Below are 20,543 nucleotides of genomic sequence, written 5' to 3'. Positions count from 1 at the left end.
AGGAAAACACTACTAATACAACCCCCTGGAGAAACAAATGAAATTAGATCTAAGTATGAAGCCGCCTTTCTACAGTTCTGTCTTTAACAATAGTGGGGCTAGTGCTTCCTATCCAAGCCTTTACACAGGTCATGATCATTTAGTCACAGTAGTAGTAAAATAAATAATTGTGTAAATATGCAATAACGGGTATAAATACTTCAGTAGCACTTAGAAGATATGATAAAGGACTTTCATCCTTAGCTGTGCATTAAGGTTTATCTCTATGGATGTAAAAGGAGAAGCATTTAAACCACAGTGAAGGAGTACTATGGACTGAATACTTGAAAGGTCATTGCCAGACGTAACATTGCTTTTCTGCAAAAGCAGTTTTGAAAACATGTTAGTGTTAGAACAGCTGGATAACTGCTAAAATATTATACCAACAGTGGTTATAGCTTCGCCCCAACAATCAAATATACTGGAAAGATCAATAATGTAACTATGTATTAGAACAATTCATATTCAAAATAAAGCAGCACTGTCTTTTATTTAAAATGATTGTTCATATTTTTTTTCAGAAAGAAGTTTAAGTAAATAAGAATTTAAAGACAATTTTTCTGATTAACAACCTAACAATTAACAGGGGGACAAGGTCCATTTCTTTACAACAGTTCCCAGAGTCTTAATTAATGCTCCACATCAAAGTGTATAAACATACTGGATCCAGATTAGCTGCTCTATTTTAAAACTTGTATTAGATAACTTGATGAACCTCTTTAGCAGTAAAGATCAGTAATACCAAGCTGGCACTGCTGTACAAATAATTATCAGATAGACACACAGAAGGGGATCCTCTGCCTTAAGATTATCATGAAAATAAACAGTGTTTCTCAGTGCACTCATTTTCAGAAGGCCTAATGCTTTTCCTTTAAACGACTGGACTGGACAAATACAGAATATAATTAATTTTCCTTATTCAAGTTCTGGGCCTGAATTGTAAGGCAGATGAAGGCTGGAACTGATTTTGCATGGAAACATAAAACAGCCCCCACCATCACTCCCTGTGTTCCATTTATTAATTTTCATGGGCATTTGTGTTCACAGAAATGTATTGGTAAGAGGTTGTTTACAGAAGCATAATGTTTTGAAATACTTCCATCAACTTCCCTGGTTAAATCTGTGTGCACTATAATTAATAGCAAGAGTTTACCAGAATGCCAAGAAGCACTAGCTGTTGTAGCTCTTCCACTTACTTTTCTAAGGTAAGCAGGACTGAACCCATAAACACTGGCTTCATTTCAAGCCATCTTTTATGCTGGGTAAATTAAAATAAGCTTGCTATCTTATGCATCTGTTTCAAATGGTGTTTCTTTTGTCATGAAAATAGTAAAATTTTTATCTTAAGATGCTTTTGATTAAAAAAATGGTATTTGGACTTTCCACTGAATATAACCTTTCAGATGGTTTTGAAGCAATAAAAAGGCAAACAAAACACAGCATTAAAACATTTTTTTTAAAGGGTAATATTGAACTCATCTCTGCCATACATATCTAACACAAATATAGATTTTGCTTCTAGAGCAGCTCAGGATGAAGCACATTGACAAACTGTGCAACAAAACACTAAACAGAAACATTAATCTTACGGTATAGTTCAGTATCCCATTCTAATACAAACAATTAACAGCATCGTGATACATAATAAAACAAAAACAATAAATAATTCTTTTGTAATCACAAAACTCATACTTCTCATCTTTTAAGTGGTGACCTTTCAAATGACAAAATGCATGCAAATACCTTAAATAGTCAAGCTTAAAAATATTTTTAAAATATGTGTTCTACTTTTTATTTAGCTCAATGCTTTGCTAGAAAACTGACAAAAGTAATTTCTTTTTTCACCCCACAGCAATGTGACTTGTTTTCTTTTCTACAAGCCATGAAGGTGATTTAATTAGAAATTTAAAAGTGAAGTTAACTTTGAAAGTGAACTAATGAATTATATAGATTGAAGCACTAAAGACCGTCATATTATCAGAAACAGCAAACAAGCTTTTGTCTAAATACATAGTCAACAAAGCACAAAATCCTTAATACTTAAAATCTTTATTTTTATTAAATAAGACATCTAAAAAGTTATAGAATACTAGTTCAAAAAATAATGTTCCAAAAATTCTGTCAACAAAATCTTTCTGAACTGTAAGACTAAGGCACCCTCCAGCGTTTGAAGAAGAAATTACACTTCTAGCAAATGAGCAAGCATTTGAAGAAAACAGTGAGCAAGTCTTCCTTCCAGGACAGAAGTGCCCTGATTCACTTAAAATAATTGCATATGACCATGCATCAGTAACATGACAAAGACATATTGTACAAAGTGGAGAGGCTCTTCAGGCACTCTAATCTGAAAAATACAGTAGGGTGTGCAAAGTATGATAAAAATATTTATTGCAAAGTCTGATGTTGGTAAGCTATTTAATTTCTTCAAGAACAGGATCTCTGTGTTAATACAGGTTGTTTGAAGCTTTTCTAAGGAGCCTAAATGAGTATTTTATTTAACAGTAGACACACCCATGGTAGGGAGGAGGAAAAACAATGCACCTAGAGGCAAAGCCATATACAATACACGTGTAAGCATTTTAGAATTAATACCATACAAAACAGGAAAATGTATATAGCCATGCCAACAGAAGTTCACTGATTATATGTAAAAAAAAAAGTAAAATTAATTTTTTTATGGGTGTCATTGGTCATTCTAAAAGCAACAAATCCTAAGATATTTCCAGTACTTATGTTTACATAGAGAAATGTTTGTACCTACAGGACAGATAAAAATGCATACTGAAAGGACAATGTTGTAAATTAATGTTGTTAGCTAGCTCCACACAAATGATTTTAAAATTCTTGAAACAGAATGAAGGCTGAAAACCAAAACTTTTTCAGCTGTGGTTATGGACAAACAGGTATTTGTTGCAGATTTCTCTTGTGGTGTTTAACACACTGAGACTCTTTATACTTTCACAGTCAAACAAAAATCTTATGTACAATCTAAGTGGTAATAAAATAATATGCTTTGAAATACAGTAACTTTGAAGCACGTAGGTCTTGATTAAGGACAAATCTTTATTAGCAAAGCTCTAGTTTTATGCATGTGTTCAGAATTTAAAGTACATAATTTCATTGAATTTCTGCTTTAAGTATCTTTGTTCATTATAGATGAGTGTAGAATGCACGTGTATTTCTGAACTACGCCTTTATCCTCCTGGGCTCCCCCTTTCAGGCCTATGTGCAAAACTGTTAGGGTAAATGGATTTTAGCCATCAGACTACCTTAACAGTCAGGCTAGTTACTTAATAATTGATTTAGTTTCATTTTAATAACATTTGTGAACTCCTCAAAACTGTCTTTACTGCTGGACACATTTAAACTAGCTACAGTTGGAGGAACAAAATTTTTTTATCTGTGATTTATTTAAAAAGTGACATTTGGTCAGTCCTGCATTTTGGTTCTGTGTTGAGTTCTGTTGGGGAAAACTGCTGTCACATTTCCCTAGTACAGCTGAACAAATCTTTTTAAAAATTGTAAGGAATTATGACAATCTTGACCAAAAACCTTAAAATTAGTATTAGAAATATTAAAAATAAACCTAGTCAGGGTGATGCAAAAAGAGGTAGATAAACATTTCAGAAGTACAGGTAAGTATACTTACATACATCTATGAGTATGAAAACATTGAACACAGCCATCACCTCAGGAAAATTTACAAATGCAACTTCACACGCTGCAAATATTTACATTGAGTTCAAAACAAGCTAACACTAATGTGCAAATTTAAGCATGATCTTCAACAATTTGCAAAGTGGCACAGATATATTAAAATCGCTTAATCTTTTCAAATTTTGGCTCTTCTTTAAGAACTTTTTCTATGCTTCTATTTAGTGATGTTCCTTTTTACAATAGCTTCTCTGATTTGACGATCAAGTTCACTTACAATATGGTCTTCATGATTATAAACTCCTGTTCTTAACAAGGTATCCCTCTCTTCTATCAGACGAGAGAGATAATCGTCCGTGTTCTCAGTTCGTTTTCCAGAATGAAGACTATCCACTCTCCCAGTAGAATCACTTCTAACATTTTGCAACTGCTTTCTCTCTTCTTCTTGTTGCTTTAGCCTGTTGTTGATAAAATGGAAAGAATCAGAGGCTGAGCAATAGTAAAAAACCATTCTGACTGCTTTGATTTGAAGTCTTTATTCTACTACATACTTTAGTAGATCCGTAACCTAAAGAAATCTAGAAAAGGTCACAAATTATACTCCTGCTAGGGAAAAACAGCCGTTAAGTAAAGAACTGTTAATATAATACTAAGATACTTTGATAATGCAAAAAGCACTGAAATTAAAATGGTCCTATGTAAAGAACCACTGAAGTTTTTGAAGGACAACACTAGGTCAATTTAAAATTTTAACATTCAAAATATGACTAGTACATGCCTCTCTCTATTCTTAATGCAGCAGTTTTAATGAAGCACTTATCCTTAAAACTGAATGCAACCATAGAAAAACATCACGGCTATGATCATAACAAAAACCAGGGTACAGTGGCTGTAAACATATTTCCTACAAAGCAGTACTTTTGCATTTTATAAATGTGCAATCTTCACCTAATGGACACTAAATTGTGATCTTTCACTAGACAGACAGGCAATTATCTTTATTTAAGTGAATGCTCTCTTAAATTGAGACTGACAGCAAGAAAGAGGGAGGAAAAGAACAAAAACAAACAAAAAAAATCTTCAAAAAGCTTTTATACCTATTAAGTTCATTTCTAATATCCTCCAGCTCCTGTCGGTCTGTTTTCCCCAGCTCTTTTTCTTCTGCTGCCAAATAGCGCAACCTCATGTGCTCCAGCTCTTGTTGCTGTTTTTTAAGGTGAGCCATGGCATTTTCTTGTTCACGCTGGTGTGGGAAGGAGAGAAGATGTAACTCAGTTGACAATGTGATTACATGCAAAAACTGTTAATTATACTGACAGAAGCAAAACTTAAGGAATGTAGTAATAACATCAAGTCTCCAGTTGTGTTAGAAATGCAGGAGTTAAACAATGTCATAGCTGTTGATAACTATACTGCAGTGAGATTAGGGACTATCACAATTATATTAAATCTGCCCAGGCTCTATCAGCTGAAGCCCAGTCAGGGATACCTTCACATTAATAAATTACTGAAAGTGTTAAACCCTTTTACAAATTCTGGCTTGAACTGCTAAACATAAAACTTATCCTTATGGAACTGCTCAAAAGACTGAGATTTATTCCTTTAGTACACAGTATTTTAAAGCATAGCTTCTTCTGAGAAATAAAAAACAGGAAAATGCTAACTAAAGAGCTGCAAGGAATTTACACCATCAGCATAGTGTCAAAGTTTAAAGAACAACATTTTGAAATCACAACTTGTGGTTAAAAAATAAGCCTTGACAACAAAACTCTGGTGAAGTTTACTTTTACACTTGTCTAGCTCCATGCAAAACCTTGGATAACTTGCTCTATCTATTAAATCTGATTAATCTATCCATTCTAAAAGCTTACTTGGCTCTGTTCTTATTTTTTTTAAGCTCTTTACAGACACTGGAACAAAAATAGGGTGAGTCCACTACCATTCTGTGACATTAAAGTGTCTTAGTGTGCACAGTCATACAGAAAATGACTAGGAGGAAAACAAGTGGACCACACTTCTCATTAACTCAATATAATCAGTCTTACACTGAGACAGAAGACCTGAGGTAAAATGGCATTTCCTCCTTTACTGAGAAAAAAAAAAAAAGGCAGGAGGTTACACAAACATCCTGGACCTAGTCATATTGTAAAGTGGAAGGTTACCTTTGTAATTCTGACATTGCTTTCATCTGAACTATTTCATTGTTAATGAAACCAGTTTTATATTTATTAATGGGGGCAAAAAAAGAATATAATTTTGTTTGATATGTGTAAGCATATTCATTATACAGTCAACTTAATAATATTTGAAGAGCTGTCAGTCAGTTTCCTGAATCTGAGTTCTTAAGCACTTAAGCACTCCCTGTTGATGAAAAGTGTTAAGAAAATCTAAATTTGACTAAGAATTGGTATATTAAAAAAATAACTCTAATTGTTAATGTGAACAGGTGATGCAATAGAAAAGCACTTGACAAGAAATCCTAGCATAAATATAATTCCAAAATATTTTTATATTAATCTAATACATCAGCTAGGCAAATTAAACATTAGAACTGCAGTGAGACAGGCCAGAAAGCCTGAAGAACTAATTTTTAAAGGAATATATATAAGACCAGAAGCAGGAATCCTGAGAAAGATCTACAGATGATGGAATACTGCAGCACTAAAAAAACCAAAGCACTTGGGGAAAATAAGGACATATTCCTTCCCTCTCCATCAAGAGTTTGTTGCAGAACACTCCCCTGTGTGAGTCTCTTTTGTGACAATTTTTAAGAACAGCCTCAGACTGAAGTGGAGTAGGTTTTAGAAGAGCAATCTTCAAATACAGTTAGCAAGGATAAACAAGCCATTACAGACAGCTGCTAATTATCCAGTTGTAGGGAAATTAAAGGTATAGAAAAAATGGCAGCTGTAACCTGCAACTAAAATTGGTGTTAATGCCACAGGAGTAACTATTTTTCAATTTTTTTTATTCTTTCTTTTGGAAGGGGCCTTAGGAATATCCAGGAGCTACCAGCAGTATCTACTGTCCACGGTGGACAAATTCGTTGAAACCAAAACCAACAGGAAGTATGGGTGCACCAGGCAGAATGAATTCAGCTTTTGTAGAAAAATTGCATTTCCTACTAGTCTTAAAAAACCAAACAACCTAACAAGTAAAAACAATGAAACACCACATCAAAGAAACCACCTACAAATAAACAAAACTAAGATGTCATGGAGAAAGTTCTCTTACATTACTGGGAGTTCAGAGGGCCAGAGAATGGATAGCAATTTTCACAATAACAAGCAGGTAGGAGTGGTCTCCACAAGGATCTATCCATTAACATGTTACTAAATGAGGAAGCAATTCTGGAATAAGCAGGCTGCTACTGATTCAAAATTATTCTGCAGGGAAAAAAGTGGATGTGAAAGAATAGGATACTACAGGGACAAAATATTAATTAGTTTGAAAAGGAAAAAAAATAAATAATATATTCACTGATGTCCTAACTGCGACAGCATAAATGCAGCCAGTGGCTCATGATATACTTTACTAATTGACTGGGGGAAGTTGGAGGGTATTTAAAAGATCCAAGCTGAATTTCTAGATCCTGTTCATCTACTGCTGGCCTCTGTATGGACTAGACTGGTGTTTCACATCAGCTGCCCAGTTTGGGTTTTCTCCATCCATTGAAAAGGACTGGCTGAATGTCAAAATTAGGTAAATTCCAACTACAGAGATTATTCAAATTATTTTTAAAAATGGAAATTAATCACTTAAGCAATTTAACAAACATGTTAGGAGCTTCTTAAGCAAAAAATGTTTTGAATTAAGATAGACCATTATTTTTTAATGCTATGATGAAGCATTACTGTTGCAGTATTAGCAAAAAAATACAAGAGGCTGCTTTTTTTTTAAAGGAAAAATTCTAATACATATGATAATGGTATTATCTCATTTCCAAATATCTGGACAGGTAACAGGATCCAGACAATAAAGAAAAATTTCAAGTGCATGACACGCTACAAAGAGGAATGTAATTATCTTAACTATTTTGGTAGTTGTATGAGTTGTTTGCTTTGTTAAATGCAGGTAGTAAGACAAAATGCTGAGCATGTGATCTGTTCTCAAATATGTTGGTATAAAAGCAGTGAAGTTATAGTACAAGTAAACAGACAACAATTCTGATTAGCTCAATTACCCAAAATCTAGAAGTATGAGGACAGGCTAATATTTACTTCTTTTAAGACTATTACTATTCTTGGTGGTCACATTCAATCTCATAACTTACTGAAGCTTCCACAATGAAGCAACCTAAAACATCAGGTTTTGGGAAAAAAAAAAAAAAAAAAGAGAGACCTGAAAGTTTGAGTATGTTAGAATTTTATAAGCTCTATTAAGCATTAGGAGAGGAGTTGCTGCCCTGTACATGTCAAACAGGTATAGAGATATCCACTTCTTGTTCCAACAGTTGAAGAACCTAGTATATCAGTCTGGTTACTAGCTACATTTCCTGATTAGCCAACACAAGAATTTTGCTATGCATCTACCTATAGTAGATACAGTACAGCCTGCATATCCAATTCTTTGGAAGGAATCTGTCTAACACAAACAGATTTTCCTATTGACATTATCTAACAGTGGGAGAAATCTTGGAGGCCACACGATCAAATACATAAGAATGCAATTTACAAGCAAACTCTCTCAACTGTACAAAAAATACCCTCATTACTGTGGAGGATGAAGCTGACATCTTCCTCTTAGATGAGGTCTAAGATCTAAATCTTCTACAGAAGAGAGTACTTCTAGCTGCCATTATCTCCTTTTCTAGCCTTTCTACCTATGCTCATTTGTAGATTTGATTAGCTTCAGCCCAATGCATTTTTGCGTTTTTATATTAAACCCAGACTACTGTTATGAACAGCTGGGATATTAGTCTAAGTCAGTCAAATTTGTGTATTTTATGAAAAAAAAAATTATGAAGGTCAGAGACCTGAAATTTTGAGTATGTTGGACAAACATCATGTAAAAACTAAATACTGGAAAACCAAGCAAAACTGAGCTAGCACAGCAAGACTTAAGAGCAGAAAATGACATCCCTGCCCAATCTAATGGAACAGATTATTATGAGACACATAATACACAAAAATAATCAAATAACTGTGGCTACAATTAACACATCCAGTCCTTCATTTTTTTTGAGTGTATTACTCAGGTATATAGGGGAAGATTTTAAAAGTGTTCTTAGAACTGTAACTTCAGAGAAAAGACATAGCCTTGTGCTGGCCGTAAGAAGCATATGGCACTACAAGTTCCATGACAAGCTCATGTTACTACCTGTGGCACAAAGGTTGAATGATTTAGAGTTTTCTGCTGTTCAAAAAACATGCTCACAATTGTCAATCTGGTAGTAAAAAGGCACTTTACTGAAAGAAAAGGTATACATTGGAAGTACATTTACCGAAGGTTCATAGAATGAGGTCTGAAGCTTGGACCATGAAGAAGAGAAAATATCCCTGTGCTTTCCTATTCATCAGAACAGCTTTCATTTAATACCCAAGTCCTTTGTGCACTCACTGAAGTAGTTAGTTTCAGAACCACAAGCTTTTTTTGATTAAGAAACACCTTATAATGTTTAATAAAAACAAGAAAAAGACACAAAAAAGAGAACGACACAAAATCGAAGGACATACATAGGAAAAGCATGGCTTTCCTGAAGAATAATTTGTTTAGTTCCCATTTCTCCTGATGTTTTCCCCTGGGAAAAACATCTATGAAAATAATTGAAACAGCGTTACCAGTGAGCATGCTCATTGCTCAGGAAAAAACCCCATTTTTGTAGGGAAGTATGTTTTAATATAGAAAGTGCTAAATTCTCCTTTCCTCCACAGAGGAGAAAAAACCTCTTATCAGTATATTTTGTCTCCAAGTTAACAATGGGTAGGACTTCCTTCCAAATAAATGTGATTAAAAATTTAATCTGTCTAGCAACACAACTGTGATGTAAACATGACTAATATTTGGTATATCCTCATTTGGGATAGGTGAGAGAAAATATGATACTATTTTTATTCCTGTAACAGTCAAAGTCAAGTATTTCGGTAGCATGCCATGACCCTGAATAATGACATTTAAGCTATTAATGACATTTTAATACTATTAAATTAAAAAAACAAAAAAGAAAAAACATTTCCGACCCAAGACTTACCTTCCATTCAGCTTAAAAGTATTCAACTTGACAATAAGACAAGAAATCGAATAACAAGAGATTTTGCAGATTAGTTTATGATGGAACCTGTGTGCAATTTAAGTCACACAGTTCGTATAATGTGATTTTCAAATGCCTTTTCCAACATTAGTCTTTGACTCGTTTAGAAGTCTATCATAAGAATCTGTAGGGTACATAACAACAAACTTGCTCTCTGCACACCATTCATAGTAGAGCAACAGAAACCCATTTCCTGGTAACCCATCAGTATGAGAAGATGGCAAGGAATTTAAAAGTTATTTGATAAGAAGTGAGGCCAGTTGATTTTGAATTTACATACCATTTTGTTAAAATATGTTAAGGGACCATTAAAAAAAACAAACAAACAAACAAAAAGACCAACTATCTCTTGTTATGATGAGAGTGAAGGAAGTATTTCTTATTAATCACAATGATGAAACACAGACATTCAGGTACTCACTTTTTCTAGTTTAACAATTCATTGGACACTTTTTAAAACTAGAGTAGGAACCAAATTCTACTGCATAGTAGTGCTTGAAATGTAGCAAAATTTACCAAGATTTTCCAAAATGATAAAAACAGTATTAGTAATACACTTCTGCATATTTATGATACTAAGAAAGCATAGTCCATTATTATTAAGACCTCTTGTAATATCTTCATTTTATTCTAGGTATAACTAACATATAATCAAACACTAAGTCTTTTTAAAGTGTACCACAGTGCACACAAGTTTATATGTGCACAGTCACTTGCTTAAAATTCTCATTCAAGTCTTTCACACACTTCTCATTTCCAGAGACAGTATGATCCTATAATACAGACTGAACAATAAAACATTTCAGATTTGTTCCCTTGTTGCTCACTGCAGCCAATCAGGATGTTTTAAGCTTCTGAAAGTATTAAAATTTTAAACTTTTAGAATTCAGCATTTTTAAATTTTAGGTAAGGGTGCACTCCAGAATCATCAGCTGGTGGACCACAGGCAACTTTGCAGATAGGAGACAAGACCCAGTCAGAACTCACAACACTTGGAAACTTTACACTTTTACACTTTACACTTGGAAACTTTTATACTTTACACTTTTAGGTGTTATGACCTAATTATCATCAGTCACTATCCCATGTGAGACAGACACAGACGAACCAAGAGGACCATCTTCAAATTACTCCAAAAATTATTTTTGCAATAAACTGTGTTGGCCCAGGTACCTTCTGCTTCACTACCTTTGCCGCACCGCTAGTCATGCTATTCCTTTTGCTCATTCTCCTTCCTTTTCTCCCTTGGTAAAACTTATCAGCAACATGCATTCTTTTTAATTATCTTGCAATTTTGCCATCATCCTGTTACATCTCCATAAACAAAACAAATTAAATTCAAACAAAGCCACACAGTAGTTATCAGATCACTTACTTCAATGTTTTACTAATTCTCATCATCATTACTCTGAATCTCTAGTGCAATGCTTGAGGCAGGGAATATTGTCTTAGAAGCTCACCCAGTGGGGACTTCAATCATGCTTTGAGACCTATGGCACTTCACGAATACCAGCATTAAATAAAAATTAACTCCTCAAAATTTCATTTATAATCAGATCATAAAAGAATCCCAGTGTGCCGCCAGGTGCTCTAGTTAAGAGGCTCTTCAATCAAGGAAGCACAGTCTTTATTTTGCCATAGCTGCCAATAAATCCAAAAGGGAGATGTAAACATACATACACTAGACTAAACAATGGTTAAATAGCAGCCACTATTCACTCTCCCACTCACACATACCATGCAAGTCTGTGGGAAAAACTTACGGTTGAAGCTAAGGAACTCAAGTAAAGTTTTCTGAAAATAACCCAGAGCTGACAAGTCAGTAGGAGGGCCTGGATGGTTTCAAGACACAGTTTTTAACCAAGACTTGGATCTCCAACTGTTTTAGGGTTTTTTTTTAATGTAATTTTTTCTTTTAAAACAAAGATTTACATCCCATTCTTGGCTCAATTACTTACAAATTAATCAAATTAATTACTGAGAGGATAAGCAATACACTGGACAAGACAGAGTGCATATCAACCAGCCAGGCTAGGCTTTTTTAGGGTCTAGGCTTTTTGAAACAAATGCATCAGGGCTGGTTTTAACAGATCTGTAGGGAACAAACACATAAAAAAACTTAAAATGTACATGCATACATTATTCAGTGTTCTGGAAGAAATACTTTGAGATAGTTGTTTTCTACACCAGAGCAGAGATTACTAACTGCTGAAAATTACACTTCTGTCAGCTTGGTTATCGTTTTGATTAATTTGATACATTGTTCTTTGTACTGACAAGTTCAGAACTTACCAAGTATGATCTCTTTAAGAACATACGCAATTCTGATCACTCTCTGAAATAAAAGTTCACACTCATAAGTACTATGGAACTCTCATTTATGTAGTATTGAGATCTCCCAGTCAGCAAACTTTGCAAGACAATTTTTGAAACCTCTGGAAATAATAAAATTTACCTGGCTGCACAGACACATAGCTAATTCACTGACATTTTTTCTTGTTAAAGCTAGATGGGGGTATAATAAATGAAGTATTAACACAGACTTGCACTGAGAGGAGTAAACTAAGGTCTATTTTCACTCAGCTTTATAAACTGAATTTAAATGCAGCTAATTTCTGTATTTTGTTAATCACAGCTAAACATGATGTATGTGTCCTCATGTACTTTAGATCTTTTTTGGTTAACACCAGCATTGTGTTTAGCATTCAAAATACCAGACATCAAGAAGTTTTCTATTAAGAGTTTGATACTTCAAGTCATTCATGGCATATCTCATTCTGCAAAATATAAAACTGTTTCAGATTTGTGCTAAGAACTAGTTCCAAAGTAAAAGGAAATTTTTAAATTAAGGAAACATTGACTTTTATGGATGCAAATCAGAAGAGTATTTTACTAAATGCTTAGCCTGTAGATTATGCTTCTTTAATTCAGAAATTGACTGTACTAGGTCACCTATGAGTAATGGAAATCTCTGTTTAAACATTTTTTTGGCAATGGGCACAAAGCATTAGATCTCATTTCCAAGACTTACCAGCTGGGTTTTGTCATTAACATTTATTAACAATCTAAGATACGGCTTTCAGCGTCTAATCCTCACTACACAAATGTTTTGTATAGTTCTCTAGAGAGCTTTGGTGTGACAAATTGCTGGCACAGATTAGAGCCCTGTGGCTATTCACCAGAGGCAATGCAAAATTAACATGGTACTAATCCAATTTAAACAAGAAATTGGTTAAACTGCACAATTGCACAAATCATCTGAACTAAAGCAAATCCAGAATTCCTGAAGCAAGAGTTTCCAAATTTATATTTAAAACACAGTAAATGCTTTTTGATCAGCTCTGCTTCAAATTTTATTTGGCTCTTTAAAGTTACTTTAATCCTTTATCGATAGACTAAGTGTAAGACAAAGCACAGGAGTATGAAAGCCACAAGAAACTACTTTGAAAAGGTTTGTTACATAGTAGAAAAGTTTTAGGTATCATAATTCACTGCACATGCCAGTGTATTTTATGGTTCTGACATCCAGCAAGAAGGGCAGCTGAAACCATCTACATCTGTTACTGAACTCAGATTATCAGGTCTATGGTGATGAATTTTATAATGAAGACCTTGTAGTAATACACACTGGTGTTAATTTGGCAAGCAACAATCTTCTATTTTATTCTATGGGAATTTTAAAATATGTTAGCATGAAAAAACAGGCTGGACATGTCATGGCTACTGAAGAAATCTTAATCAGAGAGATAAGATTTATACTCTTCCTTCTATCGTTTTGGCAGGCAAAGATGTTTCAGAAATTGGAGATGAGAATTCATGGCTCCTTTTACCACTAGGCAGAAAAAGGACCAGTTTGAAGACAGCAAATAGATATGAATTAATAACTAATAGTAATTAAACAGCATTCACTCCAAGGAGAAACACAGATTTTAAAAGGTAATTCTCAATTAAGAGACAGTCAGCTTAGCTTCTTGTCCAAAAAGTGAGTACTGTAGCATAAGGAATGAAGTGGGAACTGCAATCCTTAAAAAAACAAACAAACTAACCAACCAAACCACAGCTTCCTCAAGCAGGAACAGTAGGTGTGCATACAAGTAATAAAAACCTTCTACTAAGCTTGAATTCTGAAACTTTTATGTCTGTGTCAAGGTTTGTTCAGCGACAGGGTTCAGTGATTTACTAATGTGTTTGTCAAGGACAATGGAAATGATTGTCATTCTTAAGTACATATAACATTCTCAATGTTTACTGTAATTCAGGAAAGACATACAATCACAAAAAGAGGCACACAGATTCAGCAAGGATGAAACTACTACTGTAATTCTGAACAGAATATTTTCAAGTTGTACGTGTACGACTACACACACACACACACACACGCACTTGTTAAAAGAGCTCAGTTAAAACAGCATTAAAAAAGCATGCCAGTATGATTAGAATTTCCAAACATCAAAAATGTTTCAGAAAATTCAAACTGGAAGTGAAAATTACTTCATTTTATAGCATAGAGCAAACAAACCGTTTTTTATAAAAGCTTTGTTGCTCATTTTTACAATTCATTCATTTTAACATTAAATTACAGAGCAGTTAGGACTGCAACTGACCTAGATGTTTGGGACAGGAACAAAATATTTTCTCTGGAACTGGAGCATTATTGGGAATGAGATTAATAAAACGTTTGTTAAAACGAGATTAAAAAAATGTTTGTGCATCTTCCATGCAGAACTGAGCCTTGGACTTTCCTGAGTTCAATGTCAAACTCAGGTCATATCATTTTGCAAGAAGCATAGCTTAGAGCTTTAATTTTGCAATGCTAAAAACTGCCAGTAGTTAACAGTAATTACAAGTAGCTTCCAACATAACATTAACTTTGTCTAATATGACAAAAGAAAACCTGCATACCTGTTTTAACCTTGCAAGTTCTTTCAAAGCCCTTGTCCATTGTTGTTTGTAATGGAGCTTTGACTTGGTAGCTGACTCTAACTTTCTTTCAAGTTCAACCTAAAACCCATTAAAATCATATCAGCTGAAGCAATAACAGCAGTAACAATCACTGAAAGATATATATATATATATATACACAAGGGGTCTGGTTAAGAAAAGTGTTTATGTAGTGCAACACACAACATAATCTAAAGCTGTTATACAATGTAACATAAATATTATGGCACATGAACATTTTCTTGTTTAAAATATAGCCTTGTTTTTACTGGATAGCTATCTATACAAAAAGAAAAAGATTAGTTTTTGGCACTAAATCTGCTGATTAAACCTTTAAATTTAAGATTGCTAATTTGAGAATCTCCTCCCACTCTCTTTTTCTTTTCAAAGTAAGATCACAAACACTAATTTAACAACAACAAAAAAAACAACTTACGGATAAATCTTGCCTTTGCAAGAAAGGTGTGTAGATTTTTTTCTTCCCTGGAGCTAATGGAAAATATGTGCTACATTCTTTTCTCTAGAATAGACATTTGCTCTAACTGCTCTTTAAAACCTATTTATCTACTGTGACTCTTCCATCTTACTATCTAAATCAAACTTTAAAATATCAAACACTAAAATTAATTTAATTCTGTGCAAAAAAAACAGTATTAAAAGGCAAAAACTGTTATGAAGCACACAGAAAAATGAGTTTTTAATTACAAGCTCTGCATGAGTGATATTTTGTCAGATAATTATTTACTATTATATTTGTAAAAATCTTAAAGCATCAATTTAAAAAAAAAAAAGAAAATCAAGCAAAATAATAATACTTGAGCTAAGAGTTTAGAAAGTCTGTAGAGACATCAACATACTTTAAACCATCTGCTTGTATTATTAAAAGCTATTCAAGCATACAATAGCATGCAGACTGGCTGTTTAACTGAATGCATTTTGTGCCAAGAAGCCTGGTTCGATTTAATCAGCTTATTCAGTCAGTAATTTGTCTCAAAATTCATAATTCTAAGCATAAAACACCCATACCTATGGTTCCATTTAAGCAAAATATCTTCTCCTGAAGGCATGTACAGATTCTAAGAAATCAACTTATGATGTTGATTCAATTCCACTGATAAATAACCATCTCTTTTCAGAAATACTTAAGAAAAAATCCAATGTACATAACAAAATACCAGTCTAAATTAATCCTCAAAGAAAATATTCCTCTTTGCTTTTATAAACAGAATGCTCAGAGTGCCCAGCATAAATCAACATTGTAGCAATTTAAATATATGAATTAGGCTTTTTACTGCTTTAGCCTCTAATAATGCTGTTCCCTCTACAGATACAAGGCCACTGTTGCCCTCATTTATGTCAGAACATTGGAAGTACACAGAAATTGTTAAGAAAAATAAAACAAAATGGGCAAATTAACAAGGTTATGCAAGATTACATTCTACATCTCCCTTATCAGCAAATGGACCAATGCAAGAGTTTTTAAAGACTTATAAAGATTTTAAAATCCAAGATACCTTTTCCAGTGTGAGAAGATTTATTTCTGATTGTAGCTGGATTTCTGGTTTGCTATTTTGCTGTTCTTTGTATTGCTGGAACTCCTTCTCCAAAATTCTATGCTTATTTTCTGCTTCATAAAGCTACATTAAAGACAGCAACATATAATGTAAGCTAGCAGATAAACCACTCACAGACAAAGAAGTAGGTTACAGAACATAGTTACTCCATAGTGCCTGGAACAAAAATATTACTCTCAATTATCTGACATAAAACAGCCATTGAAAGCTACACATTCATAACTAATGATTTCTTGATGGCAACACACAGCAGTATTTTAATAAGAAGAATTTTAAAGAGGATCTTTGCTCAGTACTGGAAAGAAAAAAACAAGTCTGTCCTTAAATACAGTAGATCAAGATTTGTAAACATTGCTGTTCCATTATTTCTTCTGCAAGTTGTTTTAGAAAAGAAAACAGAACTACATAGATTTACATATATCCTCTAAGGAAAGCAAGCACTGTTATCTACTATATGAAGGTTCGTTGCTTACTTAATTTCACCAGCGTAATTTTTTCAGGATTGCCTGGAAGAGGAAACAACTAGTATTTTGTCCAGTCAAACAGTGATTTAAAAGAAAGGCTGAAGTAGAGAGACTTCAGTGACTAGTGACTTAATGCTATGTATCTCTGCCCTCACAATGTACTTCCAGCAGTTTCATTAAGATTTTATAGAGAACTTTGCTTTTCATCTTAAAATCGGTAATTTGAAAAACCTTGCCAATAACACAAGTACTTTACTACAAAGACACTAAGAAAATTAAGTGGGTTTTTTTTCATTGTACAGTATTAAGAATGTTAAGATTTTTTTTATAAGGTGTTTTCTGAGCGTGGCTTACATTTTTCTGTCAAGTATTATTCATGCCTCAATACCTTAATGCACCTGATGGAACTGTCTCATACTACCACAGAAGATGATCCCAAATGCTGTACTTCTATTTATGTCCAACTACTTGATAAAAGTATTCCCATAAATTGTATCCAATAGTTTAAAATACTTGGTGCAAATGCTTCAGAAATAATTTGTTTCAAAGCCTAAATAAATTAGTAAATCAGATTAGTAAATCAATATTTTATTTTTGTATTTGGGTCTTTTTTTTTTTTTTCGCAAAATTTTGCTCTTTGAATCTATTATTTTTACAGAATTTGTATAAAAAAAGCAAAAATTATTTCTAAGAAACCATACAAATAGGTAGTTCACCGCAGTTACTTTTCACTCATAATCACAACAGCTAACTTTGACAAGAGAGACTATTGCCTGCCACCTCCCTATTTTTACTTAATTCTTTTTAAAGCAAAAATAGACATGATGCAACAAAGACAGTGAAAAATTTCTTTAGCTATGAAAAATGTCAGCTCTCCCTGGAACTTCTAGAATGATGTTTAATTTCTTGTTTGCTTCTAAAAAAAACTTTGAAAAATTGAATTTCTCACAAGACCTCAGGTTGTGGACTGTTAGGGAACTGCAAAAATCATACAAATACAGCACAGGTTCCTTACTCAGGAATGAAAAGTGATACACTTAAAGGTGTACAATTTAAGGATCTCCCCTTGCACATAGTGGGGTTTACCTCCAAATGAGTTAAGCATTCAGAGAAAAACACTAGAAGTGTGAAAATTGTGTACTGCAATATGTCTTTAAAAAATAAGGTAAAAGTAAAAAACCATTGTTTAGAACCATTATAATTTATTCCAGAGCACTACATATTAAAAATTGTATCAGAACACAAAACCAAAAAATCCATATCTGGAAAGGTAAAATAAGAGGCAGCAACAGGAACCTATGCTTGTGCACATCAAAGGGAACTACCCTACAGTGAGACACCAAAGCAAACAAACTCACCCACCAGCAAGAAAGCAAACCAAAGAAACTTGTTTTATGCAAAATACAGTAAAAACCACTTGATATAGAAGCAAGAGAGATTCAAAATAGAAGCCACAGCACAGAGAAGGACAACCAAGATATCAGCTGGAAGGAACAGCCTTCATACAAAGCAAGACAAAACACAGGGGGGCTTATATTTGGAAGAGAGATGGCATAACAGACACCTAAGCAATTAGAAATGGTATGTAGTGTATGTAGCACAGGCACCAAAAGATTCTTTATAATTATTAAGCAACAAGCTTAAAATGAACAAAATGAATTTTTAACATACACAACACATAATTAGATTTTAGAACTCATTGCAACAGGATGTTGCAATGCTAAAAACCAGAAATACTTTCTTTAAGGGATCAGATTAGTTTATGGAGACGACTTCCACTGAGGGCTGATAAACATGAAATGCTGCCTCTGGCTGAGGGCACATGCAACTCTTCATAGTAACACAGGATACATGAAAATTGTATTTTTCCACTACTTATTTTCTTGCCCTCTACAATCCTATCAATGCTGTAACACAATGCTCAGCTAACCATAGCTTTGGTCTAATACAACATGCCTATTCTGGATAGAAAAAATAAAGTGATAGTGATGATATTGTACCCTAGACTTAAAAAGTCTGTGAGAGTCAAAAGAATTTATTTAGAAGATGACTCTGTGGTGACTGCATTTGGCTGCTTAAGCCTGAAGAACTACTGGCTATACTGTCTAGACTAGTATACCAGTGGTAGCTGCCAATAACACATCTACAATGCAGAAGTGATCCACTTATCACTTTGAAGTGGACTGCATTCTGCAGTTTTGAAAGTGTTCATCTCGATTCAATGATTGTTCAAGTAAAACAGTGAAGATCATCATCCTATAGATTAGCAGCATTTTTTGTACTTTTTTCAAAAGTTTCCTGTACTGTAAAAGTAGCTTAATATCAGTGTGCAATACTAACCTAAAACAATAATAAAAAAAAAACAAACCTACAACATACACAGCACTCTTCCTTATACAAAAATATACCTTTGGCTGGTACAATTCTTCAATTAGTTCCACAATTGTGGGATTATGAAATGAAACGAAAATCACCAAAGCAAATAATTCATCTACCTAAACAGTACTTTGAAAAGCACTTAAAATTTAATGTCCTCAACAGATTAAGAGTCTGTTACTGTAACTGATCCAAAAAGCTAATACTAATTTATAATTTTACAATACAATTTATCAGTCAACAAAATTAGCTAGACTAGCCTTGTTAGTGCAAGAGCTAGGTTACAGGGCAAAGGAATGTGGTCTAAGTTCTCAGTTTAGTGAAATTACTATCAGAATAGAAGATCACAACAACAGGTTAAACCCTCCAACCCTGCCCCAATTAGGTCAATACCCTTGCAATGGAATCAAAGTGAACTGCGTAGTCAAGCCACCTAGACTTTTTGCTAGATGTTAATTGTTAACAGTTTATTGTTACTAAAATGTGCATTGCTGTTCAGGTCCTATATGTAATTTAAGTCTGTAATTTCAGGATGTTTTTCAGTGTTGAAAAAAACCAAAACAAACCAAAACAATTATAACAATTGCATTTGATTATAACCACAATTTACTATTCAGCAAGACTGACTGATGGATCCCAGTATGTATGTAGTTCATCTAACAACATCAGATACAATGTTTACCACAAAGGTGCCAAAATGTGCCTGCATCAAGCCTACTGCTTAACTTAATGTACTTTTTTTTAAAAAATCCTTACTTAATGAATGATTACGGCAGAAAACTTAAGTGCACTAACCTGCTGCTGTAAGCGAAGTTTGTCTTCTTCCATCTGTTTGATTTTTGATCTTTCTAGCTCAACTTGGTGTGCACATTCTTCTCTGGCTCGTCGCACAGAATCCTGTAGCTCCTGAAGACTTCGTTCGTGCTCTGCTTGCAACTCCATCTTTACTCTTTGAAGCTTAAAAGTGAGAAACACTTCACATTAATCTGTAGGTTCAAGAGCTTTATTTTAGAAGCCTCTCTTACAACTGTTGCTAGTATTTATGACAAAAAAAATCTTTATCCATTTTAGAAATTAAACCACACAAATTCTCTCTATGGTTGCTATATACTCCTTTATTCGCTTCCAGTTTAACTAATGACTTGCAAATTACCTTATTTGGGCTATGAATACACTCTTGCTTGACAATTTTAAAAATGGATCTATCCATATCTCTATTTTACTTACTACATGGGATTACTAAAT

At 33.7% G+C, this 20,543-nt stretch overlaps 1 protein-coding gene across 3 annotated transcripts in view; it reads right to left on the bottom strand.

The window, feature by feature from the left end:
* Positions 1-2,072: 2,072 nt before the first annotated feature.
* The window catches only part of CEP120 (centrosomal protein 120), a 36,992-nt gene continuing 18,521 nt past the window's right edge, over positions 2,073-20,543 (bottom strand). For all 3 annotated transcript variants that reach the window (XM_071730393.1, XM_071730394.1, XM_071730392.1), the window contains 5 exons: positions 20,094-20,255; positions 16,399-16,521; positions 14,846-14,944; positions 4,791-4,936; positions 2,073-4,151 (listed from right to left, as the gene is read on the bottom strand). In XM_071730393.1, the coding sequence (XP_071586494.1) occupies positions 3,911-4,151; positions 4,791-4,936; positions 14,846-14,944; positions 16,399-16,521; positions 20,094-20,255 (771 nt within the window). In that variant the 3' untranslated portion in view covers positions 2,073-3,910. The remainder of the gene's footprint in view (positions 4,152-4,790; positions 4,937-14,845; positions 14,945-16,398; positions 16,522-20,093; positions 20,256-20,543) is intronic.

Source organism: Heliangelus exortis, chromosome Z (genome assembly GCF_036169615.1).
Source record: "Heliangelus exortis chromosome Z, bHelExo1.hap1, whole genome shotgun sequence".
In the NCBI taxonomy this organism is placed as follows: Eukaryota; Metazoa; Chordata; class Aves; order Apodiformes; family Trochilidae; genus Heliangelus; species Heliangelus exortis.
Note: the sequence above shows the minus strand (reverse complement) of the source record. Positions and strands in the feature narration are given on the sequence as shown.